Source organism: Macaca thibetana, chromosome 4 (assembly GCF_024542745.1).
Source record: "Macaca thibetana thibetana isolate TM-01 chromosome 4, ASM2454274v1, whole genome shotgun sequence".
In the NCBI taxonomy this organism is placed as follows: Eukaryota; Metazoa; Chordata; class Mammalia; order Primates; family Cercopithecidae; genus Macaca; species Macaca thibetana.
Genome location: NC_065581.1, coordinates 8,367,877 through 8,395,846, shown reverse-complemented (window position 1 = coordinate 8,395,846; position 27,970 = coordinate 8,367,877). Strand labels below are relative to the sequence as shown.

General features: G+C 37.7%; 2 protein-coding genes and 1 long non-coding RNA gene across 13 annotated transcripts in view; 2 read left to right on the top strand and 1 right to left on the bottom strand.

The window, feature by feature from the left end:
* Positions 1-8,097, bottom strand: part of LOC126952670 (uncharacterized) — a 334,793-nt gene extending 326,696 nt beyond the window's left edge. For 6 of the 7 annotated variants that reach the window (XR_007724996.1, XR_007724995.1, XR_007724993.1 and 3 more), the window contains exons 1-2: positions 7,512-8,097; positions 5,662-5,730 (exon numbers count right to left, since the gene is read on the bottom strand). This is a non-coding gene — a long non-coding RNA (uncharacterized LOC126952670). Of the gene's footprint in view, positions 1-5,661; positions 5,754-7,511 lie in introns of all 7 variants that reach the window. The other variant, XR_007724994.1, reaches the window with a different exon arrangement.
* The window catches only part of BLOC1S5 (biogenesis of lysosomal organelles complex 1 subunit 5), a 995,078-nt gene that overhangs the window by 554,247 nt on the left and 412,861 nt on the right, over positions 1-27,970 (top strand). The window lies entirely within an intron of this gene.
* SLC35B3 (solute carrier family 35 member B3) overlaps positions 1-27,970 on the top strand; it is a 309,604-nt gene that overhangs the window by 276,754 nt on the left and 4,880 nt on the right. The window contains exons 2-8 of one of the 5 annotated variants that reach the window (XM_050787455.1): positions 8,170-8,248; positions 9,256-9,301; positions 13,861-14,154; positions 15,979-16,100; positions 21,334-21,488; positions 23,118-23,225; positions 26,281-26,378. In XM_050787455.1, coding sequence (XP_050643412.1) covers positions 9,299-9,301; positions 13,861-14,154; positions 15,979-16,100; positions 21,334-21,488; positions 23,118-23,225; positions 26,281-26,378 — 780 coding nt within the window. In that variant the 5' untranslated portion in view covers positions 8,170-8,248; positions 9,256-9,298. Of the gene's footprint in view, positions 1-8,165; positions 8,613-9,255; positions 9,302-9,346; positions 13,255-13,860; positions 14,155-15,978; positions 16,101-21,333; positions 21,489-23,117; positions 23,226-26,280; positions 26,379-27,970 lie in introns of those variants that run through there. The other 4 variants (XM_050787457.1, XM_050787456.1, XM_050787454.1 and 1 more) reach the window with 4 other exon arrangements.

Genomic DNA, 27,970 nt, shown 5'->3' with positions numbered 1-27,970 from the left:
CCAGCCTTCCCCTTGTGCTATGTAAACATCATACCTGATTGAACCAATCTGTGAGCCCTACATAAATCAGACACCACCTCCTCAAGCCGGACTATAAAATCTGGCACAGCCGGACTATAAAATCTGGCACATTCACTGCCAGTTGGTCCTTTGTGCTCGGAAGAACCCTCTCTATAGATAAGAGAGCTGTTTTTCGTTCTCTTTTCTTCTGCCTACTAAGCCTCCACCCCTAAACTCTTTGTGAGTGTCTGTGTCCTAAATTTTCCTGGTGTGAGACTACAGTCCCCGGGTATATATCCCAGACAACTTAGCTGCTTCAAGAGGAATGCAGCACTGTTGACCATTTGATTGTATCCCAGTGAGGCTCATTATGTTTGTATATAATATATGGATGTATGTATTTAGTACAGATGGGGTCTCTCTCTGTTACTCAGGCTGGTCTCAAACTCTTGTCCTCAAGCTATCCTCCCACCTCAGCCTCCCAAAGCTCTAGGATTATAGGCATGAGCCACTGTACCCAGCTAAGACCCACTTTGAAATTCTGTCCTATAGAATTGTAAAATTAAAAAACTGTGCTGTTTTCAAGCCACTAAGCTTGTGGTAATTTGTTATAGCAGCAATAGAAAGCTAATACAGTTACTTATATGCACAAGATGGACCAAAGTGTACTAATACAAGTTAAACATCCCTAATATTTTCAGAAATCTGAAATCTGAATTCCTCCAAAATCCAAAACTTTCGAGCACTGACATAATATCACAACTGGGAAATTCCACACATAAGTACTTAACACAAACTTCGTTTCATGTACAAAGTTATTAAAAATATTGTTTAAAATTACCTTCAGGCTATGTGTACAAGGTATTTATAAGGCATAAATGAATTTTGCATTTAGACTTGGGCCCAAGCCTCAAGATATCTTATTATGTATATGTAAATATTTCAAAATTTAAAAAAAAATCTAAAATCTGTGAAACACTTCTGGTCCCACACATTTCATATAAGGGATACTCAAACTCTAGAACGGATGGGAAAAAAGAAATAGTGATAACAAATAATGAGACTTTTATTGACAGGAAAAGAAAGGAGGAAGGAAACTATTGCCTTGTGAAAGAAACCAAGTTCACACTTAGGATGACTACAGGGTTATATCACTGCATCCAATGTCTAACAAGCAGTCTGAAAAATGAGAATAAAGCATAGGTGAGTAGTTAATTACACAGATATAAACTTGGGAACAAGTCTGTAATCTTAAATTAAATTGATTTCCTAAAGAGGAGTTTATACAAAAGATCAGGAAACCAGACTGAAACATGAACATTTTGAGGACAGGACAAGGAACAGTGAGGTAGGAGAGCCAGTCAGTGCAGTAGTACAGAAGTCAAGAAAGAACGAAGTTGCAAAATGCAGCTGGTTCTCAAAAGTTCTAATTGCAGCCATAAAGAACAGGCCTAATAAATGTTTATTTAGGTTGAACAATTAGTGTCATAAACCCTTCAAGACTTCACAGTAGAGGAGTGGGGGAAGTTAAACGCTTATCTTATGTAAAAACAGGCCATAGCAGCTCCCACCCACTCGCTCCTATGCTCCTACTTCCCTGCGTCCCTGCGAGCCATCTTTATTTTTACTCCACACCCACCTGGCCACAGAATTTAGCCTTCTTTAAATTCATCTGAAATAATGCACCTATGCTGGGGAATTAACAAACAATGCAGATTTACTGAAGCTTTTTAAGAATATGAAGTGTTGGAATTATAAATCACAGCCTCCATAAAACAACTTAAAGACTCCAGTTAGATACAGAACCTATAGTCTCCCAAAAGCTCCCTTCTCAGCCAAACCACACTGGTGATTCTCTTTATTCTCTATTCTCTCTCTCTTTTGTTCTTTCTTTCCTTTTTTTTTTTTTTTTTTTTTTTTGAGACAGGGTCTCACTCTGTCACCCAGGCTGGAGTGCAGTGGTGTGATCTGGGATCACTGCAACCGCCACCTCCCAAGCTCGAAGGATCCTCCCACCTCAGTCTCCTGAGTAGCTGGGACTACGGGCATGCACCACCATACTCAGCTAATTTTTGTTTTGTTTGTTTGTTTGTTTGTTTGTTTTCTAGAGGCAGGGTTTTGCCATGTTACCCAGACTGGTCTTGAACTCCTGGACTCAAGAGATCTGCCTGCCTTGACCTTCCAAAGTGCTGGGATTACAGGCAATGTGAGCCAGTGCGCTCAGCCTGGATTTTCTCTAGCATTTTAAATTCCATCACCTCCAAATGGTGAACAAGAATTAAAGTGCTCTAAAATTCCATTGTCCCGAGTGGTAGATAGTAGTCATATGTGCTACTGAGCACTTGAAATGTGGCTGGACCAAACCAAAATGTGCTGGAAGTGTGAAATACACACTGGATTTCCAAGATTTTGTATAAAAAAAGGATGTTAAGGTATCTCATTAACAACTTTTTATATTGATTGCATGTTGAAATGATAATATTTTGGTTAGACTGAGTTAAATAAATATATTATTAAAATTAATTTCACCTTTTGTTTTGTTTTGTGAGACAGAGACTCAGTCTGTTGCCCAGGTTGTCTCAGCTCACTGCAACCTCTGCCTTGCTGGTTCAAGCCATTCTCCTGCCTCAGCCTCCTGAGCAGCTGGGATTACAGGTATCCGCCACCACACCCTGCTAATTTTTTTTATTTTTAGTAGAGATGAGGTTTCACCATGTTGGCCAGGCTGGTCTTGAACTCCTGACCTCAAGTGATCCACCTGCCTTGGCCTTCCAAAGTGCTGGGATTAGAGGCATAAGCCACCATACCCGGCCTCATTTTTCACCTTTTTAATGTAGCTAGCAGAAAATTTAAAGTAGCCTCCAAGGCTTATATTATATTCCTATTAGACAGCACTGTTCTGGAAGTAAAAAGGACTTCATGTTAATAAGACTAACCCTCCATGGAAGGCAGTTTAAGAATAATCTTCTAAGAAGCTAATCAAATTGCTTCTTACAAAAAGAAAACAAAACACAGAAACTTTGACCCAAAAGGGATTTAAAAGCCAGGTGTTAAACGAGCAAAATATTTCTCCATCTCATTACGTATGCTACCTCTTTATGAAGAATTTTGCCCCATGCAAATTATCAGTACTAGGAAAGAAGAGGAGTCAGGGCTGGTGTCCAGGTGGCCCAGTTCTGTGAACCTCTATCCATTTAGGAGACAGCAGAGAAAAGCTGATAGCCCTGGAAGTCAAGCAACCTACAGGGGAACTGAATCTATAACCATAGCCTCATTAGCACAGCCTATAGCTCCCATTGCATCCTGTAGTTAATTCCCTTATCATTAACACAAATCACACTGTAATTACTTGTGTAATTAATTATCTCCACCACACAAGGCTGTGAGCTTTGTGAGGGCAGGGATCCATGTGTCTTGTCATCCACATATCTACAATACACAGTAGCATGCAGAATAAGTGCTCAGTAAGTATTTGTTAAATGGATATTTAATGAAAATCAAATAAACTAGTTTTTCTGCTCAGTGCATCTGGAACCATATATCTATCAATGAACTTCCTAGTTTGAAAATGCTATATAACCTATTCCTTATGGAAGAGCTAGAAAAGTAACAACTGATGACTATATATAAATGGATGATTCCAATGATAGTAGATGATATTAATAAGAATATTAATAGCTAACTTTTACTAAGTGTTTGTCAAATAATAGGTGTTGTACTAACCATTTAACCATCTTTAAACGTCTTTCACTTACTCATCACCACAATTTACCACGTAGATACTACTGTCATTCCCATTTCACAGATGGGGAGATTGAGACTTAGAGAATTTAAGCAATTTGTACAAAGACACTCTAAGAGTAAGGGGTGGTGCAAGGATTTAAATTTAATCTGACACTAAAACCTGAGGCTTAACTATGCAAGATGATTCTTCACAGACACATGACTAAGTAACACCAATTGACACGAATGACATTGTTGATCACTCCTTCCTCCTTTAAACAGTGTCTTCAGCTGGCTTTTAGAAGACTGTACATTCCTGGACCCATCCTATGTCAATAGCTGCTTCTTCTAAGTCTCTACTGTTGGTTTCTCTTTCTCTCTTCCACAAATCACAGGACTTGATTATCTAGGACATCCTAAAATACATAAAAAACACATCCCAAAAATTGCCCCTGGGAAATGGAAGGCAGGCATTTATCCACAGCTGCCCATTCCCCATTGGTGGATCATTGCCTGGGGGTGTTAATTCCACCAAACTTTCCAAGGGCCAGGGGTGTGTGTGTGTGTGTGTGTGTGTGTGTGTGTGTATCATGAGTGATGGCATCTCAACCCTATCTGAGCACTGTTCCTGAACAGGAGACTTGCTGATGTTCACAAAACAATGTCACTGTTCTATCAGGCCAATTGCCTCCAGTTGACACAATATACGGTAGGAGCAGTGGAATCCCATGGTCATGTGTCATTGTCACACTTCTTTTACCATAAAGTGTATCCTTCAATTGGAGGCAATACTTCAGAAAATCATGTGTTTGGGCTGCGTGTGGTGGCTCACGCCTGTAATTGCACCATTTTAGGAGGCTGAGGTGGGCAGATCACTTGAGGTCAGGAGTTCACAACCAGCCTGGCCACCATGGTGAAACTGTGTCTCTACCAAAAATATAAAAAAATTAGCCAGGTGTGGTGGCGGGCGCTTGTAATTCCAGCTACTCGGGAGGCTGAGGCAGGAGAATGCCTTGAACCTGGGAGGCAGAGGTTGCAGTGAACTAAGATTGCACCACTGCACTCCAGCCTGGGCAACAGAGTGAGCCTCTGTGTCAAGGAAGGAAGGAAGGAAGGAAGGGAGGGAGGGAAGGAGGGAACGAGGGAGGAAGGGAAGGAGGGAGGGGAAGAGAGAGAGAGAGAAAGAAAGAGAGAGAGAAAAGAGAAAAGAAAGAGGGAGCGAGAGAGGGAGGGAGGGAGGAAGAAAGAAAAAAAGTCAGTCAATCATGTGTTTGTAACTCTATTAGATAATGGCATTGGCAGAAGCACCGTGAACAAGACCAGTCATATCAAGAGAAGTGTCAGTTCCGTAAGTACAAACCACGACTCTCTCCAGGAAGGAAGGACTTTTGTGTAATCAGTCGAGCAACTGTCTGCTCTCCTTATGGAATTTACCATCAATCTTTGCTGCTGATGGGCTAGACATCCAAAGAGGCAGTAGTCATATCAGCTTTAGTAACAAAGAGCCTTAATTGTTAGGTCATGCACATGTCCTCCCCTTAATATCATTAAGAAAGTCCTTGTCGTCTTCTGACTGCAAAGAAACCCACTTCCAGTTCTGAGTTCTGAGGAGCTGCATTCTAGACTTTCTTATTACATCAAATTTCTTAGCTTGGTTTCCCTCAAAACCTGAGACAACTACTTATGTGGGGACAGGTAATTTGGGATGTGATCCTAGTGAGAAACAATGAGAGAACGGAAGGGAGAATATAGACACAATACAAGAATGCGTTATTGAAGTTGCTGTTGTGAGAAACCGGAATTCAATTTCACTAGGACTTTTTGAAAAACACACAGAATGGCCTACAAAACTATCTTGCTCAAGCGTAAGAAGCAGGAGAATTTATCCATCAGCGACTGTCACCCCTTGGTTGAAGGGCCCCAGATGTGTTGACTTACCAGCACTTCAAAACTGTGCAGGGCAGGAGCTGAGAGAGCTACTGCTGGAATCTGTGAAGTCCGAAGAACCTCAGGGAAGAAAGCAAAGAGGCCTGGTAAATGTGGGAGAGGAGAAGCTGTCAGGGAGAAGAATGTGGAAGACTGCATGAAACTGCCCCCCCACAACCAAGTCAGAAATGAGAGGTGATGCTCAGAAGATGTGAGTCACGACACCAAAGGTTTCTGACACGACAGGATTATTAATTTCTTAAAAATTTAAAACCAATTCCTAGGGCCAGGCGCGGTGGCTCACACCTATAATCCCAGCACTTTGGGAGGCCGAGCGGGTGGATCACTTGAGGTCAGGAGTTTGAGACCAGCCTGGCCAATATGGTGAAACCCCATCTCTACTAAAAATACAAAAATGAGCTGGGCATGGTGACAGGCGCCTATAATCCCAGCTACTTGGGAGGCTGAGACAGGAGAATCACTTGAACCCAGAAGGCAGAGGTTGCAGCGAGCTGAGAAGCTCCACTGCACTCCAGCCTGAGCAACAGAGTGAGCCTCTGCCTCAATCAATCAATCAATCAATCAGTAAAAAACCAATTCATAGCTGCAAGCCTTTTTTTTTTTTACCACATGGTTATCAGAGGAGTAAATGAGAAGTATCATAAGAGAGTCGATATTTATTAAACACCTACTCGTAATAAGTACTACTCCAGATAGTCTCTCGTACATTTCACATTTGACATGTAAAAGTATTTCACTGCCATGGTAGTCAGAGAAGAGCCAGGTGACATTTGAGCAGTGACTGGAAAACAATGAGGACGCAAGCTCTGTGGACATCTGAGAGGGCAGTGTTCCATGCAGAAGGAACAACAGCTACAAAGCACTGACGCTTGCTGTGCTTGGAGACAATTAGAAAAGCTCCGCAGTGTAGCTTGAATGTGACCCCTCAAGAACAAGTTCAGTCTTAAAAGTCAGAATAAGAATTTTGAACTTTAATGCGCTGGTAAGCCACTAAAAGGTTCTGCACAGAGGAGTGGCATATTCAAGTTCTAACGGGATCACTCTAGCTGCTGAAGGCAACTATGTAGAGAAATAAAGGGAATGTAGAAAGCTATGCTCACAGCTACAGCAGTGGTCCAGGCATGAGCAGATGGTACCTTGTACCACCTCTTGGACCTTAAGTTGTTTTATACTGCCATTTACTTTCTCATGGAAACCCCTAATTTCTTCAGGACAGGAAGCTCATACGCATAGCTTATGAATATGACCTATACATATGCCCATTTAATAGAGGCTTGATAAATAACCATCATATAAATGGCTAACAGTAGTACTAAATCCACATTATACAGTGACGATATGGCATCACCGAAAGATTTTGTCATTTACTATCTCTTGAGGAAATTTAAGTTCTCTAAGCCTCAATTTCAACATTCCTAAATGTTGCTACCACCAGCCTAACAAGGTTGGCAAGTATTAAATGAAAATGTCTACCCAGACCTTTTTTTCTCACCACCAAAGTAGGTGCCTTGTTTTATTACAAACTCTCAATCCCAATACAAGACACAAACGTTACCCTTTCTGAAGAGTGCCTATAAAATTTTAAAAGTTGTACATAACTGACTGGATTCTAACATATATATTAATCCAATTTATCCCTTTCTGGTATCCAAGGCATGCTTTCAAAAATTGTCCATCTTCGTTACAGTAATATTTGCCTTAAGTGTTCTCTGAAAACGGCTCATCCCCAAACCGTCTTGGATTTTACATTATTACATCTCAGTAGTGACAGATGTGGCCCTAAATGCGGGGAAAACGTTTACAAAAATTTTGATGGCTGGTCCTCAAGCTTTGAGATTTACCTTCCAAGAATTAAGCAGCACTATCAAAACAATGCTGGCAACATTTTTATGAGGTTGCAAGGACCACAGTTGCTGCAGCTACAGGATGAGTAAGAACGTCAGAAGCAACACAAGCTTTACTTCGGCCCATCTTCACCGGAGAAGCCCCTATGAATCCGGCAAAAACATAAAAACAGGTACTGTGACTTTGCCGTATCTCATTTACATCAAGTAGCAAGAATAAGGAAGTCAAGGATTTTGAAAACTGGCTCCAACATTCTCCACTTGGTCGCGTTCTCAAATCTCAGCCCAGGGCCGCTGACGTAAAGTCGCCACTCGTGGGCACCACGGGCTCGGGGGTAGCCGGCAGCTGAAATCCGGGGGACTTCAGAGGCTTGGAGGCCAGCAGCAGGCAGAGCACCGATGGGATAACGAGATTCTCCAGCAGATCGGCGCTCACCGCCCTACTCCATTTCAGCGGGTAGAGGTAAGGGCTGAAAGGTGACCCTCGCACCGCCGGGCCACCTTGGCAGTGCCTGCCTTGCGTCTCTACCCGATAGAGCCTGCGCGGGAGGTAACGGCGCGCACGCCGGCGGCGGCCACAGGCCCGTCGGGAGGCGGGGCCACGCGTCTGCGCACGCGCGCAGGGACACATAGGCGGAAGTGTCCCGCGGGCGCCGGAGTTGAGAGTGGTTTCCGGGGAGGCGACCGCCGAGGTGGAAAGTGCAGGAGTGGGAGAGGAGGAGGAGGAAGAGGAGGTGATGGCGACGGACCTGGGGAGGGGGAGATGCTCCGTCTGGCTGAGGCGCTACCCAGGCTGCGGTCACCCTTCCGGGTGACATACCGGCCTTGGGGTACGCGTGCCCTCGGGGCCTTTCCTGTGTTTGGGACCCAGATCTCCTCTCCTCCAGAAAACCTTGACACTGTCCATCTTCCTCATTCAGCCAAGGAGCATTAGAGGAGTGGATGAGGTCGGGATGGAAGGAACGGGTGACTCCCTTTTTTTAAAGAGCGGAAACCAGCCGGGCGGTTTCCAGGGAGGAGCATCTGTACCTCCTCGCCCGTTTCTCGCCCTCGGGCTGGCGAGACCTCCCTCAGATCCCAATCCGTGGACTCGCAGGGGTGAGGTGACCTCAAGGGGTCTTTTACGCTGTTATCGGGGGTCTCTGGAGAACTGTCAGTCACCTGGATACCTCTAGACTGTCTTTGCAGTTAACTATTTCCTGGTTCCGTGTTTATTAAGTAGGGGCACTCCAAGATACCCTTATCTGCATTTGGCTTTCTGTAGAATGTGATTGTTCTGGCTGGGCTATTAAATTTATGGCATAAACTTCCACTAGAAGTTCTGCAGGTTTCCTCCAGTCTTTGCAACTGAATTTCCTCTCCCGTCTTTTTATTATTTGTTAAGGAATATTGAAAGTAAAAGATGGAATGATTTGGTGTGCTAACAAAATCTTAAGTGTTGAGTATCTGCATTTTTCTACATTAGGATATCAGAAGGCTAGAACTGTTTTTTAATTAAGCGTTTTTCTAAGCAAATTGAGATAGTTTGGAACTTGGAAGAGAGCCAGCATTTCAAAATAATTTAGACAGCGTTATTTTTACGTAATTACTTAATATATAGATTAAGTCCTAGTGTTATCTTTTTCTCTTGGGAAGAGAAAAAAAGAATAGTCTTCAAAAATTAGCACAGGGTTTCTCCACCTTTGTACAAAGAAATGAGATGGAACTTTGTTTTTTTCTGTTTTATAATCGTACACCATAGGCCATGATTGATTCCGGAGCGCAGTTAATCAAGGCATAATGGCATGGTAAGATTCTTTTATTTGTAACGTTGAGCGTGGCAAAATATAGTTAAAATGACGTTTTTTCAGGTTAATGACACCGTAATGACATTTTTTTTCCATATTCTACCTTGTTTGGTGTGGGACTTTTGTCCTTCAGATTGGAAAACTCAAAAACTGAAATAATTGTGACTTCAATAGGTCATTGTAACTCAACATTATCACTAATTTTAATTTTTAAATCACATTGTATGCCGGAAAGGGTACCTTTTTATTCCATTTTAGCAGTTGAAGTTGATTATCTGTTGAATTTAGGAAGAGGTCTCAGGCAATGATACACACCTGTGATTTTTTAATATATGTATATATATTTTTTAGTTTCAAGGATTACTGTGAGCTTCAAAAGCAGAGCACAATCTTGATCATTTAGTCTGAAAACTAATTTTAATTCCATGCTTCATTTTTGGCCCCTGCACCACAAGGAGTTTGGCCATTTTTTTTTTTTAGATGATGGTTAATATCAATCATTAATGTTTGAAGTGGAAGGGATATGGCAAACATTCCCCAATGATCCCAGTTATTAGATATCAGCGGTCTTCATCAGTCACACTTTCTCACTAGTGATGTTATTAATAAAACAGCATTCTAAATGCAAGGCTTTGGTGGGCAAGTTTTATGAGACTGATGCCTCAAGCAGAGGAAAAGCAAATTTATTTTCATGTTCATTTCAAATGTTTTGTGGGGAGTTTCAGTAGCGATGTCGGTATTTTGGCACACATGTAGAAAAGACAGTGCTAGAGAGATTTCATTCTGCACATGTGGCCTAGATCTGCAGCACATAAAGTTGCCAAGAAGTGTGTTAGAAGTGGTAAAGTGTTGGAAAGGAGCTGAATAATGTTGATTAAATAAATGTTGCTTGCTGACTGGGCGCGGTGGCTCACTCCTGTAATCCCAGCACTTTAGGAGGCTGAGGCGGGCGGATCACGAGGTCAGGAGATCAAGACCATCCTGGCTAACACGGTGAAACCCCGTCTCTACTTAAAATACAAAAAATTAGCCGGGCGTGGTGGCGGGTGCCTGTAGTCCCAGCTGCTCGGGAGGCTGAGGCAGGAGAATGGCATGAACCCGGGAGGAGGAAGTTGCAGTGAGTCGAGATTGCGCCACTGTACTCCAGCCTGGGCGATGAGGGAGACTCCGTCCCAAAATAAATAAATAAATAAATAAATTAAATAAATAAATAAATAAATAAATAAATAAATGGTGCTTGCTAAAGAGCGGTAGAGTCCTTCACTTAATCTTACATTTTTGTTATGTGCTAGAACATCATATGAAGATACCTCTTGCCTTAAGGATTTCATAGACTTTTAGGAGAAACAAGTATAAAAACAAAAAAGCTATACCATTATAATTTAGGAATTTGAAAAATAAGTATAATATGATATTAGGGTCCAGGACATCAACTTGTTTTTAACTTCGAGGCCTTATTCATGGATGCAGCACGATCAGACTTCACGTTGAGCCATGCGACAGATGGGTCAGAAAGGGAAAAATTGATTATGAACTGTCTAGTAATCTAGGCAAGAGAAAATGGCTGCCTGATGGAGTAGGGTCCAAAACAGATTTTAGATATAGTTATAGATGTAGAGTTAACAGGAATCTTGGCAAAGTATGGAACTTGAGGAAAAGCAAAGATTGTTAAGATAACTCCCAGATTTTTAGCTTGTGTTTCATACTAGGTACTGTTAAGTGAGATTGGGAATATAGGAACCAACAGTAGATTTGTTTTGAGAGGAAAATAATCAGCTTTGGCCATTTTAAATATGAGGTGCCAGCAGAGCTTATGAGTGGAGGTATCAAAGAAGCATTTAGACATAGAACTCTGGATCTCAGGAGAGAAGGCAGCCTTGGAAATTCAGGTCTGTATTTCCAGCTGCACATCAAAGGGGTGAGTCATCTTGAGCACACCGTATCACCCTAGCAATATTTCTAAAAAGTTGAAGGATGACAGCTAACACACTTTTGTACTGTCATATGCCAGGCAATGTTACATTCATTTCATACAGTCCTAACCAAAATCCTGTGATAGGCACATTTTTAACTCCTCCCACTTTTGAAGGTACAGAACCTAAAGCTCAGAAAAGTTAAGCGATTTGCCCAAGGCTTCTCAGCTAATAAGTAGCAAAGCCAGAACTTGAACTCATATCTGTCAAAATTCCAAAGCATGGGGAAAGCATTGTGTTATACTGCTTTCTTATACTATTACCTATAATTGTATTGAGTCATTACAATATGCTTGGCAGTTTTCTAAATTACAAACATCTCAGAAGAAGGTGACTTTGGGAGAGCGTGACCTTCTGGAGAAATGTTTTGATGCCAATAAAAGCAGGAAAGATATTTTCTAGTTTTATTTATTCTGTATGTATGTGTAAATATATAAGCATTGTTTGTAAATTTCCCCACTCTTTTTCTATAATATTTTCAGTTTTACTGATAAAGTTTGCCAGTACCACCATCCATTTCAAAAATCATACCCAAGCAGAAGGTGAGTGACTACAAGCTGAAGTTTGAGGGTATCAATAGGAAGGATCAGTTTATTTGGTTCATCTGAATATCACGTCAGAGTATATGCCAGGTATCAAGGACACAGAGATAAATAAGATTTGAATCTTGCCTTTCAAGTTCTGTTTTCTAATAACTGGGGGGATTAGTGATGGTGTCACAAAGGAGAGGATATTAAAGCTGAACTTCCAAACCTGACCTTAAGAAGACCTCAGACTGAAAGGACGTCATGAGCAGAAGGCAGGGGTGTTTGAAAGTCCCTGGTGTATTTCAGGAATGAAACATGGGTGGTTTACGACTTTATTGAGAGTGGTGGGAGAGCAAACTTAGAAACCTATGTGAGGCCGGGTTTATTTGAATGGTACTCTATATCCATGCCCACACAGAGAAAAGAGTAAATTGTTAAGGTTTTCATCTCTTCGTTTTGAATGTAGATTCGAGCACAGATTTGACCACATATTTAGGAGAGGTAATTTAAAGCATGGTTTTAAAAGAAAGTCACATCTTAAAGATGTCCTGCGAGATTACATAAAAAGTCTTACAAATGACAGTGATTGAAACATAATGTGGGTAGCAAGAACAAAGGAAAGCGAAGAATAAACAAGAGGAACGCAGTAAACTTCATGAAATTACTTTTCTATTTAGGAATATGGCAGATGCCCTATAAAATGTTGTGGTGACTGCGTGTTTTTAGTTACAAGTGGTATTCAGATCCTTGACCCCTCCTTTAATTCCTAAGGATGACCTGGTTAACCTCTGTAAATTAGCAAACTAGAAGTGATCATGAAGAGGCAACTCTAATTTTGGCCATTTTAAACCATCTTGGTAACAGTTTAAAAAAAAAAATTACCAAAGGAAAACACTGTCAAAATTATTCTTATTTCTCTTTATGCTGCAGAGTTTAAATTTTTGTTCCCACTGGAATTAAAAATAGATGAGTCGTTTCTAAGAAAATAACTTATTTTACATAGGTTTGTTCTGTACTTTGTCATAATTCTTCAGTCTTTCCTCAGTCTTTACATGGAGTTCATATTTTCAGTTTTTATAAATCCAAAGAGAAATTGGTGGCTTCATAACTTTTTTTAGACTGACAAAAAATGACATATTTTCTCCAGCCTTTTACATCCCAGAAGAATGTAAATTAAATTAAAATGGTTTGCTCCAGAGGAAGAAAATATTTTTTAACCTAAGAGATGCTACTGCTGAAGCATATTGTGCTTTCTGTAGTTTGTGATAAATCTAGCTTTTTAAGGACCTTAGTTTTGGGGTTTTTTTTTTTTTTTCATTTGTTTTCTAGAGACAGGGTCTGGCTCTGTCGCCCAGGCTGGAGTGCAGTGGTGTCATCATAGATTACTGCAGCCTCAAACTCCTGGACTCAAGTGATCCTCCTGCCTCAGCCTCCTGAGTACCTAGGACTACAGGTGTGCACCACCATACCCAGCTAATTTTTTGATTTTATTTTATTGTGTAGAGAGAGGGTCTTGCTATGTTGCCCAGGCTGGTCTTGAACTCCTGGTCTCAAGCAATCTCTCTGCTTCAGCCTCCCAAAATGTTGGGATTACAGGCATGAGCCACCACACCCAGCCTTTGTTTTTTTAGTTTATTTTTTAAATGTCATTGGCAAACATATCTTAGAATTGTCTTAGTATTTAAAGGAGAATTACTTAGTTTTTACTCTTCTACAAATAAAGATCGACTTTAATGTTGAAGATGTTATGCATCAACTATATATATAGACGCAAAGGCGTGTTCTTTGATGAAATACTAGCTTTTGTTACCGTGGAAATAAGTATGGTTTATATTCAGTTTAGTGATGTACTAATCTTTATCAGCGGTAGACAAATTGTTTAAAGATTGTAGGCATATTGTTTTTGGTGGTTTGAAACCTAGAATACAGGAATTAATATACTAATATCCAGAGAGAAGCAGACATTTGTATAATTTTTAAGTATGATTTGGAATATTATTTGGAGGATTAAACTTTATCATCTAAATGTTTTCTTTTACTTGCTTATTTCTTTCTCTAGGACTTGACACAGCAAGCAAGAGACATACAGAACAAAAGAGTTGAGGAAACCAACAAAGATAACTCTGAAAGCATTGAATGCAGCAAAATAACAATGGATCTCAAGTTCAACAATTCCAGGAAATATATTTCTATCACTGTGCCATCCAAAACCCAAACAATGTCACCACACATCAAGTCAATTGATGACATCGTGGTGCTTGGCATGAATCTCAGCAAGTTTAACAAACTTACTCAGTTTTTCATATGTGTTGCTGGAGTTTTTGTATTTTACCTAATTTATGGGTATTTACAGGTAAAAAAGTTATATGTTTGTAATATGTTAATTATTTATAATAATTGCAGTCAGTATGGGCACTTACTAGTTTTGCCCGAGATAGTCACTTACAGGATACTGGCTGATTCATAAATTTGAATTTTTTAGTATAGTAGTAGAAAAGAGCTTCTTAAAACAGAAAACAGATCAAAATTCAAGAGTTAAATATTTTAAGTGGGGAGGAGACACATGTAGAGACTACCTTGAAAAATTGTAATTATGAAAATTAATTTTTAAATATTTAACAAAATGTAGGTAATAATTGCAACCATGTGTTTCCAGGAGAAATAAATGATTCAAGTACTGATTGATATCTTGGAACATTATTGAATGATAGTGTAGTTTACTCGATTCTTGGAGCTCGATAATAAAAGATCATTCTTGCAAAAATATATCAGGATATTTTATGGTTTTCTAAAGGTATCTCTTTAATCCTATAATATTTGAATTATTTCTTTTTTAAACACCTCTTATATTCTCATTCTTACTTGCTTTGTCTTCTAACTTTGCCAGAATCTTACTGTTCTGTGATTTTTTGCTGGCACAAAACATTTCTAACACTGCAACAATTTGTCTCATATTTACATTATATTTGGAGAAGTTGTATACCTTTGGCCAGGAGCAAATTTCTGACCTTCAAAGACATGGGCTGGATGGGTGAGGATCCGGGCTAGTGAAAACAGGATGTTGGAATGGGTTCTAATTTTATTAATGGTCATTTAATTCGTGGATATTTTCCTATAACAAGAGAAAGCCTTTGTAATTCAAGGAAAGGAAAATGATGTATTTTCTTAAAACACAGATAATATTTCCAGTATTCTTTAATACTAAAAAGTTAGTGAATTTAAAAATTGTATTCTTTTTCATTGTCTTGTAGAGATGAAATATCAAGGGAAATGTAAGTGAACATGGAATTGTGACTTTTTTAGTTAGCTAGCTTGCAAGAATGCAATGAAGAATGTTAATGTAAAACAAAAACGAATTACAAATTTAAATAGTTATAATAACTGATATTCCACTAGTAGGTGATATAAAACTTGAGATGCCACAATGAAGAACAATTAAAAATAGAGATTAGAATTTCTTGTTGAGAAACATTTCAGAAACCTTTTTTTCTTCAGTATACCAGTGTTACCAAAATAGCTTGGGAACAGAGTTAGCCATTGCAATGGAAAATGAATTTGAAATTTGCCCTGTAAGTCTCATTAAATACATTTTCTCTAAATAATCAGGTATTTTAGTTTATAATTGGTTTATGCAAAGTTTTTTTAAGTTACACAAACCCCTGCTAATTATGTTTATAACTTAACCACTTTCATTTTGTGAAAACTGACATTGCTACTGTTACATATAATTACATATCAAAATAGTTCAGAGAAAATGGGGTTTGGTAATGAAGTATTTTTTAATAGATGTATGCATATTCATACATACACTTCATTTATTCAATTTGATTTATTGATCAATTTGATTTATTCAATTAAAAAAACCAGATAACTATTGGAATACCTCTTAGTGACTTGTTAAGAATGGCTTATTAATAATTGATAATAAATATTACTTTATAATATGTTTAGGCAAATTAACCATTTCCTCTAAAAGAAGGTTTATATCATCTATGGCACAAGAATTTCAAAAAATAACATTATCAATATGAAAGAGCTTCTGACCTCTCTAATTTACATTTTTTTGTTGTTGGAGGTGGGGCTTGGTTTCTTTAAAAATGTTGTGTTTGTAAGAATTTATTTTTAGGAAATTAATGTGCTGCCTTGGACTTAACAGTGTTCATGTGTCTTTTGACAGGAATTAATATTTTCAGTGGAGGGTTTTAAGTCCTATGGCTGGTACCTTACCTTAGTGCAGTTTGCCTTTTACTCCATATTTGGCCTAATAGAACTTCAGCTTATTCAGGACAAAAGGAGGAGGTATGTGGTTTGTTTTTATTTTTTGATATTTCACTCGTATTAGTTGAATTTTTTTGGCATACTGAATATGCATGAAATTTATACTTCTATTAACAAAATACCTAATAAGCATGATCTCTTGTCAGTATAACCAACTTAATAATACTAAATACATTTTACTCATTTATACACTGGAAAAAATGAAGTCTCTCCTTAAATGCAGTATTACAAAATAAAAAAATAATAGTTTTAAGCTCAACTTATGGTGTTACATCTTCTTAAAACATGATAAAAAACATGATGTACATACTTGGTTTTTATAAATTCTGCTGAAATAGGTGCAGTTACTGATTTATAGTGCAACTAACATCACAGTGGTGAAATGAAATATCAGTACAGGTTGAGCATCCCTAATCCAAAAATCTGAAATCTAGAAATGCTCCAAAATTAGAAAAGTTTGAGTGCCAATGTGACACAAGTGGAAACTTCCAAACATAAATACTTAACACAGATGTTGTTTTGTGCACAAAATTATATTAAATGTGCACCATGACCAGCTCTGGGACAGTTGGGATACAGGGCACCAAGTTCTTAAGCTGCACACAGCATAATGACCCTGAGCCCAGCCCACAAAACCATTTTTTCCTCCTAGACTTCCTGGCCTGTGATGGGAGTGGCTGCCATGAAGACCTATGACATGCTCTAGAGACATTTTCCCCATTGTCTTGGGGATTAACATTCAGATCCTTGTTACTTATGCAAATTTCTGCAGCCAGCCTGAATTTCTCCTCAAACAATGGGTTCTTCTTTTCTACTGCTTCGTCAGGCTGCAAATTTTCTGAACATTTTTGCTCTGTTTCCCTTTTAAAATGGAATGCTTTCAACAGCACCCAAGTTACCTTTTGAATGCTTTGCTGCTTAGAAATTTCTTCCACCAGATACCCTAAATCATCTCAAAGTTCCAAAGATCTCTAGGGCAGGGGCAAAATGCCACCAGTCTCTTTGCTAAAACATAACGAGTCACCTTTGCTCTAGTTCCCAACAAGTTCCTCATCTCCATCTGAGACCACCTCAGCCTAGACCTTATTGTTCATATCACTGTCAACTTTTTTGCCAAAGCCATTGAACAAGTCTCTAGGTGGTTCCAAACTGTCCTACATTTTCCTGTCTTCTTCTGAGTCCTCCAAACTCTTCCAGCCTCTGCCTCATACCCAGTTCCAAAGTTGCTTCCACATTTTTGGGTTTCATTTCAGCAACCTCACTCCCGGTACCACTGTACTGTTATTAGTCCGTTTTCACGCTGCTGATAAAGACATACCCGAGACTGGGAAGAAAAAGAGGTTTAATTGGACTTACAGTTCCACATGGCTGAGGAGGCCTCAGAATCATGGCAGGAGTCAAAAGGCACTTCTTACATGGTGGTTGCAAGAGAAAATGAGGAAGATGCAAAAGTGGAAACCCCTGATAAAACCATCAGATTTTGTGAGACTTAATCACTACCATGAGAATAGTATGGGGGAACCCCCCCCACGATTCAAATTATCTCCCACTGGGTCCCTCCCACAACACATGGAAATTACAGGAGTACAATTCAAGATGAGATTTGAGTGGGGACACAGCCAAACCATATCAAAAATGTTCTGTAAAATTACCTTCAGGTTATGTGTATAATGTATATATGAAACATAAATAAATCTCATAGTAAGACCTGTGTCCCATTCCCCAAGATACCTTACTATGCAGATGCAAATATTCCAAAATCTGAAAAAAATTGATATTTGAAACACTTCTAGTCCATCCCCAGCAATTTGGATGAGGGATACCAAGTCTGCATCTGTTGTTATAATGCTTTTTTAGAATGTGAAGTTTTTGTGGGATATGCCCCAGCTGACATTGCCATAAGATGTCCGATAACTGAGGTTGCATTCTTAAGTATTAGAGAAACATATATCATTCCTTTTCATCAAGACCAAATGTGCTTGTTTGACAATATCATTTCAGTTAGCAACCATCTAGATTTGAGAAATATCTTGATATATTTTTAATGACATATAGAACAATATGCAATAAAACTTAGTCTCTGATTACAAACAGAAAGTGGTTAAGAATTTGAATATAAAATTTTCTTGGTTAATGTAAGAAGTGTGCTTATTCTGTCATACCCTAATGTGTGTATATATCATGTATCTATTGGGCAGTTTAAATATAATAACGACTGGAATACTGACATACCTTTATACAAATGTTTAATCCTTTAGTGAAGATTTCAAAAATTGTGCAGCTTTTTTTTTTTTTAAATCATAAAATCGTTTTGAAGTTTGTGTCAAGGTAATACAGTTTTACATATTTAAATCTATATTATAGGTTTCTTCATGGGTCTAATTTTGCCTCTCAACTTGTCTTTATTGCCAATAAATTACTGTAGGAATTATTGTAAAAATATTTGAACCTGAGAGTTTCATCTTCGTTATTTTTTTGTTTTATCATGATTCTCCATGATAGAATCATGGAGGCAAGCCAGTGAAATCCAACTTCCTCATTTTACCAATGAGAAAACAAAGACCTAGAGGAGTACTGGGAATAGCCATAGGTGATAGAATAGGAAGTAATTAAACATATCTGTCAAGACTAATACATAAGGAAGCTTGATGATGATTCACTACTTATTGCAAACTACTGGGCCTTCTAAGGTAAGATTGCTTCTAAGGTAAAAGACACGAATACTGTCTTTGTACGTGAAAAATGATACAATGACAATGCATGTCCTGTTACATTTCAGAGAGAAACATCTCCCTATAAGCTACCCAGATGAGAGGGGAGGGGGCCTCAAGCCGTGTTTATCCCAACTTGTAAATCACATGACCATAACATATTTTAAAAAAATAATAATTTGTAAGTGAAACAATTTGGGAGAAGACTTTATTTATAATAAATGTAATGAATTTATTTCTGAATTTATTTCTGCATGTACACCCATATCTGAATTTATTTAATGGTACTGCCACTCAGACCTTTAATTAGCTGAACTCTTTGCTGTTGTTATTTTTTTTCTTCTTCCTAATTTATATGAATACCGACATACTGGAATAAGTACCTCAATACTCATTGAGAATTTGGAGTTAGACACATGGGTTTGGGTCTTGGCACTTGGGTCTTATTACATCTGTCAAGACCTCAGAGAAGTTTCTGTAATACTCTAAATTTTATTTTGAGGATCATATGTGGTAATGCATGCTAAAGTACATCATAAACTGTAATATCCTAAATGTACTGCTAATTATTTTTCATCAAAGAATACCTTGTAACATTATTATTAATTACTATGAGTTTTTAATTAAGGAGAGCTCTCAGATTTGTCTTGAAGAGATTTTCAAAGTTAAAATTTTCTCCCCGGCCAGGCGCGCTGGCTCACGCCTGTAATCCTAACACTTTGGGAGGCTGAAGCAGGTTGATCACCTGAGGTTGGGAGTTCAAGACCAGCCTGGCCAACATGGTGAAACCCCGTCTCTACTAAAAATATAAAATTAGCCAGGAGGCTGAGGCAGGAGAATGGTTTGAACCTGGGAGGTGGAGGTTGCATTGAGCCAAGATGGCACCACTGCACTCCAGCCTGGGCAACAAGAGCGAGACTTGGTCTCAAAAAAATGTTTCTCCCCATATCTAAGGAAGCAAGCAATCGACATATTAAATAAAATAGAAATAGTGAGTATTCTGGAGGCAAGCTGATCAAATCTAATTTCTTCATTTTGCCAATGAGAAAACAAAGACCTAGAGGACTGCTGAGAATTTTTTTGAGCTCCTTTTGGAGCTACTTTTGGATTTGGTTCCCCTGAGTTTCAGGCTGGTTTTCTTTCTACCTGTACCATGCTACTTTTCTACTCATTCCTTGTAATTTTTCTGACTTGAATTTTTATTCTCTGCCAATGATTTGCCATTTATCTTTGAGGAAATCTGACCACCATGACTTTTATCATTTTACCTGGAGAAGTGGTGCTCCACCATCACTGATGATATGCCAGTGAGGGTCAAACCCCATGGATGGCATGAACACATTTACACTGATGCATATGGGCATGCCAAGTTGTTCCCACGTGGATTTTCGTGGTTAACTACTCTATTAGTACTTAAGTAGGAAAAAAAAACCCTCAGAATCAAAATGTAAATGATGCATTTTAATTGACTTTTTCCAGTAAATTATTTTACCTTATATCTAACCATATAAAAGATGAGGAATTTTGTTGCCTTAATTTCAATGTCAACACAAATTCTAAAATGGAAATTACATCTAACTCTCCAGCATTGTCAGTATGAATAGTGCCTCATTGTGTTTGTGTTCATCATACCAGCGTACAAGATTATTAGTTTAGACCATTAAATATCTAGTCAAAGTGAGCATATGCTCACAGTAATGGCTCAAAATTCTGAAGATGCTGAATTAAGAATCTCCTTTAGGAACTTTAGATAGAGCCAAAGTTAAAAGACTTGAAATCATGAGGAGAGAGTCAGATACCTCCTCTTAAAAGTTGATTATTACAACATGGAATACAGAGAGATGATCTATAAGATATTATAATAAAAATTGTATCTAGGGTTTTAAACCACATGAACTTTTCCTAGAGAAATTCTTCTTGGGTTACTTTAACAGAATGGATAGATGTATTTTTCCTAATGCTAGATGGAAACATTAGGAAACAGAACAACAATTCAAGAGTTAAAAATTCGTTTTAAAATAGTTAAGGTACCTTTTACCATTATGGAGGCCAACATTAGCTGGGCATGGTGGTGCACACCTGTAGTCCTAGCTACTCAAGAAGCTAAGGCAAAAGAATTTCTTGAACCCATGAGGCAGAGGTTGCAGTTAGCTGAGATCGTGCCACCGCACTCCAGCCTGGGCAACAGAGCGAGACCTTATCTCAAGCAAACAACAAAAAAGAAGCTCTTTTTTTCTAACTTTGGTTAAGATGGTTTTTATTTGTGGCTAGAACTGCTGTTTTAAAAAAAAAAAAAACCCTTTTGTCAACATTTATACCTTCGGTAAAAATCTAAACTCTTTTTTACATAATTGAGTGGCCTCATTTATGATTGATTAAATAAAGGTAAATTGTTATTTTTATAAACTTTTTTTACTAATATTTCCAGAAATAGTAACCAGAAATTACAAAAGTAATTAGACATTTACACATTGTGAACACATTATCTTTTAGTAGTATGAATTGGGTCCCAAAATGAAGGTTTTAAAAATTGTCTTTTACAGAATACCAGGAAAAACCTACATGATAATAGCTTTTCTAACTGTGGGTACTATGGGGTTATCAAACACTTCCTTGGGCTACCTGAATTACCCTACCCAAGTCATCTTCAAGTGCTGCAAATTGATTCCTGTTATGCTAGGAGGAGTTTTTATTCAAGGTATAGTAATTACATGTTTTTTATACTCTTTAAAACTAATAGGCTATGTTATGGCATCTAGCATTAGGAAAAACATTAAACTTTATTATATTTTCAATGAGCATTCTAGGTATTGTAACAATTCTGAATGATATCTTACCAAAATAAGGTATTCTAAAAACACTGATGGCCTGGCACAGTGACTCACGCCTGTAATCCCAACACTGTGGGATGCCAGGGTAGGCGGATCACAAGGTCAGGAGTTCAAGAACAGCCTGGCCAATATGGTGAAACCCTGTCTCTACTAAAAATACAAAAATTAGCCAGGTGTGGTGGTGTACGACTGTAGTCCCAGCTACTCCGGAGGTTGAGGCAGAAGAATTGCTTGAACCCAGAAGGCAGAAGTTGCAGTGAGCCGAGGTCGCAGCACTGCACTGCAGCCTGGGTGACACAGCGAGACTCCGTCTCAAAAAAAAAAACGAAAAACCAAAAAAAACGCTGATATGCCTTAGTGTCTGAAGTCAGTAATTAGGACTTAAGAAAAAGAAAAGATAATACTTCGTTTTATTATTTTATTTTGGAATCTACCACATTTCCAGCAATACTATATTTACGTATTAAAGGTCTAGCTCAGAAGTACCTGGAAAAGTCCCTTTTTTCAGGTCCTTCATTCTTCTACTCTCCAGGGCTGCACACTTCACCTCCATTGTACATGGGCAGTTCTCATATTGAAGTAGAGTTTAATCTGAGCAGAACTGCGTTTTTACCAACCCTGCTGGCTTAGTGATTTTTAGAGCCCCAGCTAAGTGACGAGTTTTGTGGAAATAGGAGTAAAAGAGGAGGTAGTGATAGCAACAAACAGTGAAAGTAGCTTCTGTTGTTCTTATTAATTGTCATCAGGAATATTCGTGTTTTAATAGTCGGGTGTTTGTGTATCACTGAAGTTCTTATACAGCCTGATTTCATTTATGCATTAGATACCATCCCAGAATAAGCCTTTAAAAATGAAAGTGTTTTCAACTACTTCATGTATCACTTCAGGATAACTTCATGTAGGAAAAAATAATTAACCTCAATCCCTATTAAAAATCACATTTATTGTCCCAACTGACTAGGCATATATAATATTGTCCTTATAAACCTTACAAAAAAGTCATACTATATTTTTTTTTAATAAGGTGATATTAAAATAACTTTCACCTGCCTGGAAGTTAATCTCATTATGATATTTGCAAACTTAGTTATGTAACCAGATTCATTACTCTGGTTACTTTGTAAACTTAGAAACTACGAGAAAATTCGTAACCTTTTATTATGCATAAAGTAAAATAGACACTAAATTTCCAGGAAATTTTTTAAATGTTTGTGGATGTGCATTATTCTTGCTGTCAGTTTTTGCCAGAGTATGTATTTTAGTATCACTATTATACCAGATAAAGTAGCTCTTGTTTCTAACGTACAGGGACATACTGCTTCCCATTGGTAGTTTTCAGAAGCCCTCTTGTGACTGTCTGCTGCCTTGACCTAAGTGTTCACGTTTTTGGCATTGGATATAAAAAAACGGATCCGTGTTCTACTTAACACCTAGAGCAAACACAAAGCTGGGTGGGTATTTGCATAATGAAGCCGACTTATATTTGTTTTATACAGGAAAGCGTTACAATGTTGCAGATGTGTCTGCTGCCATATGTATGAGCCTTGGCCTGATATGGTTTACCCTCGCTGACAGCACAATTGCACCAAATTTCAACCTGACAGGTAAGCAATTTATATTCCTAGCTTTTATAGGCATTTTAGTTTAGAATACGAATTTTGAATATTTTGTAAGCATTTTAAATGATAGTATGACAGCTGCAATTTTCATATCTAACATAAAGCTTTTGGACTTTCCATATAAGGTGCAGTGAAAGTACCACAGCTCTGTAGATAAAACAATTTGTTTGTTTGTTTTTTAGTGTGCTTGCATTTTGACAGGAGAGGACGCTATTTGCCCAGTCAAAATCTTTGATAAGCTGAATTGGAAATAGACATATGAGTTATAGGGGAATAACAGTAGTAATTGTTTTCAGCTATCATTTGAAAAAAAACTTTGAAACTTGCACATTTGCATGTAACTGTTTTAGCTAAAGAAGGAAAGGTATGCTGTGCTGTTATATTAAACAGTTTAATATAAATATAGACATTACCTTAAAGTGCTTGAAGTTTCTACTGTAAGTAAGTTTTCTCTATAGTGTGCTGTGTGAAATTTTGTAAGTTAAATTTAGGTTTTTCAAAAGCAGACTAGTTATTGCAGTATTTTTAGAAATGAGAATTAAGTATTGGAATTCTATTTTTATTTTTATTTGGAAAAGAAATTGGGAGTACTTTGGTGTTTATATATGCAATATTGTCAGTTTTACTAATAAGACTAACTTAGTGACATTCCATCTTCTAATCTGACAAAAATAGAATTTAAAATATCTGGGACTCTATAGAAACTGAGAGAACAGCAATAATCATAATAACATCAGCAAGTACAAAGTATGTTTGAGAAAAAGTCCAAACTATTACATAATGAAAAAAATTATTCACATCAGCTTCACTATTCTTCCTAAGAATCAGAACTTCTTACCTGTTGTCAATCTTACTAACCTGGTTAACCAAACTGAATGAATGTATTTAACTGTAACCAGTTCTGCATCTTGTAGCAACCCTTTAGCAACCCCAAGGTTCTGGTAGAAACTACCAGAACTCACTCACTGCTTGATCTTAGAGAGAGTGTATAGTTGCAGATGTTTCTAACATGGTCTAAATCAGCAGTCCCTAACCTTCTTGGCACCAGGGACTGGTTCCATGGAAGACAGTTTTTCAACAGCGAGTGGTGGGAGAGGATGGTTTCAGATGAAACTACTCTCCCACCGCAGATCATTAGGCATTAGATTTTCATAAGGAGTACAACCTAGATCCCTCACATGTGCAGTTCACAGTAGTCTTCCCACTCCTATGAGAATCTACTGTCGCAGCTGACCTGACAGGAGGCAGAGCTCAGGTGGTAATGCTCGCTCACTGGCTGCTCATCCCCGACTGTGCAGCCAGGTTCCTAATAGGCCAAGGACTGGGGCTTGGGGACCCATGGTCTAGATCTTTCAGGATTGCTTCAAGGAAGATTATACTTGAAAACTGAGAGAAGTGACTCTTGTACTTATGAAAAGGCAATATTAGAGAAGGCACCAAATTAGCAGTGAGAGACGTGGCTTCAAATTCTATTTGAATTACTTAAAAATATAGCCGCAGGTAAATTGCTACACCCCTTTGTGCTTCACCCATAAAACAGAGAATAATAACTCCCCACATGGAAAGATAGTGGGAGGACAGACTGAGATGAAGGATTAATGAATGGGAAATTACATACACAGGATGGCAGAGGGCGTGGTGATGGTGACAGCGATGGAAAGAGCTGAATCCAGTGGTTCTGTACTTTCTCACTGTAACTTAAGTGCTAACCCTGTCTGAGTTCCATGGACATATTTTTGTGGAGAATTAGAACCCAACCATACTTCATCACTAAGAATAATCCATGAGCACTTAAATCCCTATTCTGATATATTAGAGTATATTATCTAAAGGAGAGGAGGTTAACTGTTAAAATGGTTATTTAAGATAGGTATAAATAAAACTTTGAATGTATAAAGTATGTATGTGTGTATGTATATATATATCAGAATTTAGATGATACAAAGTTGAATAAGTATAAAAACTTAAATCTTAATTGACTGAGGTGCATACACACGTGGCCATACACTTTTCTGCTACCTATGGTTGCTTATGCGTTAACAAAAGGAAAGAAATAATTTCTCTAAACCCCATCAGACTCATAGATACAACTAAGACTGCTCTTGCCTCCTTCTGTAAAGCACAGTGACCGATGACCCTGCGTCCTAGACACTGTCAGTTACTAGCCTGCTTCCCAAGTACACATGCGCACTTGATGCTTCTCAGGAATGAATAGTATTGACTCTCAGATTTGTTTATGTCAGTTGTACCTTTATTATAATTATGTCATAACTCAGTATTAAGTTTTTCAAAAATGAGTATGAACAAAGAATTGTTGTTGTGAAAACTGAGTTAACTGACACAACTTGATTGACAAGCAATAAAATCACTATTGAATGAGGTGTGGGTAAAACCACTGTGAATATTGGAGGGAAGCTCATAAACATATGAAAGGATTCTGTACTCTGCAGGGCACTTTTAAACAAAAACACCTTGGAAATCACGGAAAATGTGTGCTATTAGCGTGTTTATACAAAGGAGAAAATACGGAATTCTATTCAGGACCCATGCTCAAAGAAAAAGGCCCTGACAGCTGTGTGCATGTTTATGTGATTTAAATTAAACATTTTAGCAATAATAGGGTTTTTCAAAAATCGCTTTTCTCTTCATCTGTTTTTTTTTGTTTTGTTTTGTTTTGTTTTTTTAATTAACTGACTAGCCACCAATCCCAATAGACAGATATCCTAAGAGTTTCTTCTACACTTTCAGAACTAGTGGAACTATTAGACTAGTGGAATATTTGTGGAACTGTTATTTGATACGCTATTGAAATGTGATAATGGTGACAGAACTCACTCAGTTTATTAGTGTATCTTTTTTAATATCATCACCTTTGTACTTATTACACCTGATTGTGAATAAGAATATTCTGGATTACCAAACAAACGTGGTTGAAGATCTGCTTTTGTTTTTTAGACCAATGAAATTTCTGATAAAGCTTGATTATAGTTAATATGTTTAAATAAGGAGGTTTTTTTGTTTTTTTAATACCTTCTTGAAGGTGTGGTGCTTATTTCCCTGGCCTTATGTGCAGATGCTGTCATTGGAAATGTTCAAGAGAAAGCTATGAAACTTCATAATGCTTCCAATTCTGAAATGGTAAATACTCTAGTGTTTTTTCTTCAAATTAGACAGACTTAAACAATGGTGATGTACGTAATGTGATGAAATAATTATAATATCATTATAACTGGCATTGCATTTTTAAGCAGTCATTTTTATAAAAGTAATACATTCAAACATTATAGGAAAGTAAAAACTAAAACTACAACTAGCAGTGCTAACCACTTGTTGCATAGTTAACAAATTTTTTCCTCATTGATTTAGTTTTTATGTATTAAAATAAAATCTTTTGTTAGGTCATTTCTCTTATCTCTTTCTAGTGGGTAGTATTTTTCCATGTAGAAGTTTGTAATTTTTATATTGCCCAGTTTGTCTTTTCCTTGCTGGCTTCTGGCTAAGTATCATGGTTGAAAAGAGCTTTCCCAACCCTGAGATTTAGAACATTTCATCCCTGTTGCCTACTAGTTTTGTGTTTTCCTTTTTTATTAAGCCCTTGATCCAATCTAAAACTTTTTAAAAAGAACTTTTCTTTCAAATGACTACCCATTTTTTCCAATATCATTTATTGAATAATCCACTTTCAGCTCATTTTAAATGCCCTCTTTATCGTATCACACTCTAGTGTGGCATTCAGAATTGTATTTGAATTTATTTTTGCAATAGTACATATAATGACAGCAGCTTTATCATACATTTATTATCTGTTAGGACTAGCTACCATTGTTCCTTTTCTTTTGCAGAATATTACTACCAGTAGTTATTCTGGGGTGTTTATATTCCCAAATAAACTAAAAATTCCATTGGTATTGTGATTGGTATGGCATTGAATTATAAATTAATTTAGGGAGAATGGCATCTTGATTATTTCAGTCCAAGAATAAGGTATGACTTTTCTTTTACTCAAGTGGTCTTTTTTTAATGTCCATTAGAGTTTAAAGTCTTCTTCATGTAAATCCAGCACATTTCTTATTAAAGGTATTGTTAATAATAACTTATTAAAGTTATTTCATCTTTTTGCAGTTATTGCAAATAATATCTTTCTGTAAGTCTTGTAACTGGTGTTTTTTGCAAATAATGTCTTTTTGTATATCTTGTAACTGGTTTTTATATAGGAAAATTGTGTGTGTGTCTGTGTGTGTGTGTGTGTGTGTGTGTGTTTACATTAATTTTATAACCACCCACCTTGCTGGACAGAAAGAGCATACTGAATTAAGGATAGACAGGACTATTCTTTCCTGTTACTTTCTTGACACAGAATGGGGCAACTTAAGTACTTTCTAATAACACAGGAACTTGGTTAAGAATTTTCTTCATCATCATCACTACTCGTTGTAGATAAGGTCAGGATGGGCGCAGAGAGAATTGAGGGACTGTAGGTTGTTAGAAAGTTAATATAATGCAGTGGTTATGATGGTAGGCTCTGGAATAAGATAGCTTAGTTCATATCCTGGCTTTACTAGCACTCATTTGGGGAAAATTACTTAATATCTCTAAGTTATAGTTTCTTCATCTGGAAATTGGATTATGATGACTAAGAATACCCATCTCTAGGATGGTTGTGAGAAGTAAGTGGAATAATCTGTACCGAGCTTCAGCACAGTACCTGACACAGCAGATATTTAGGTTTG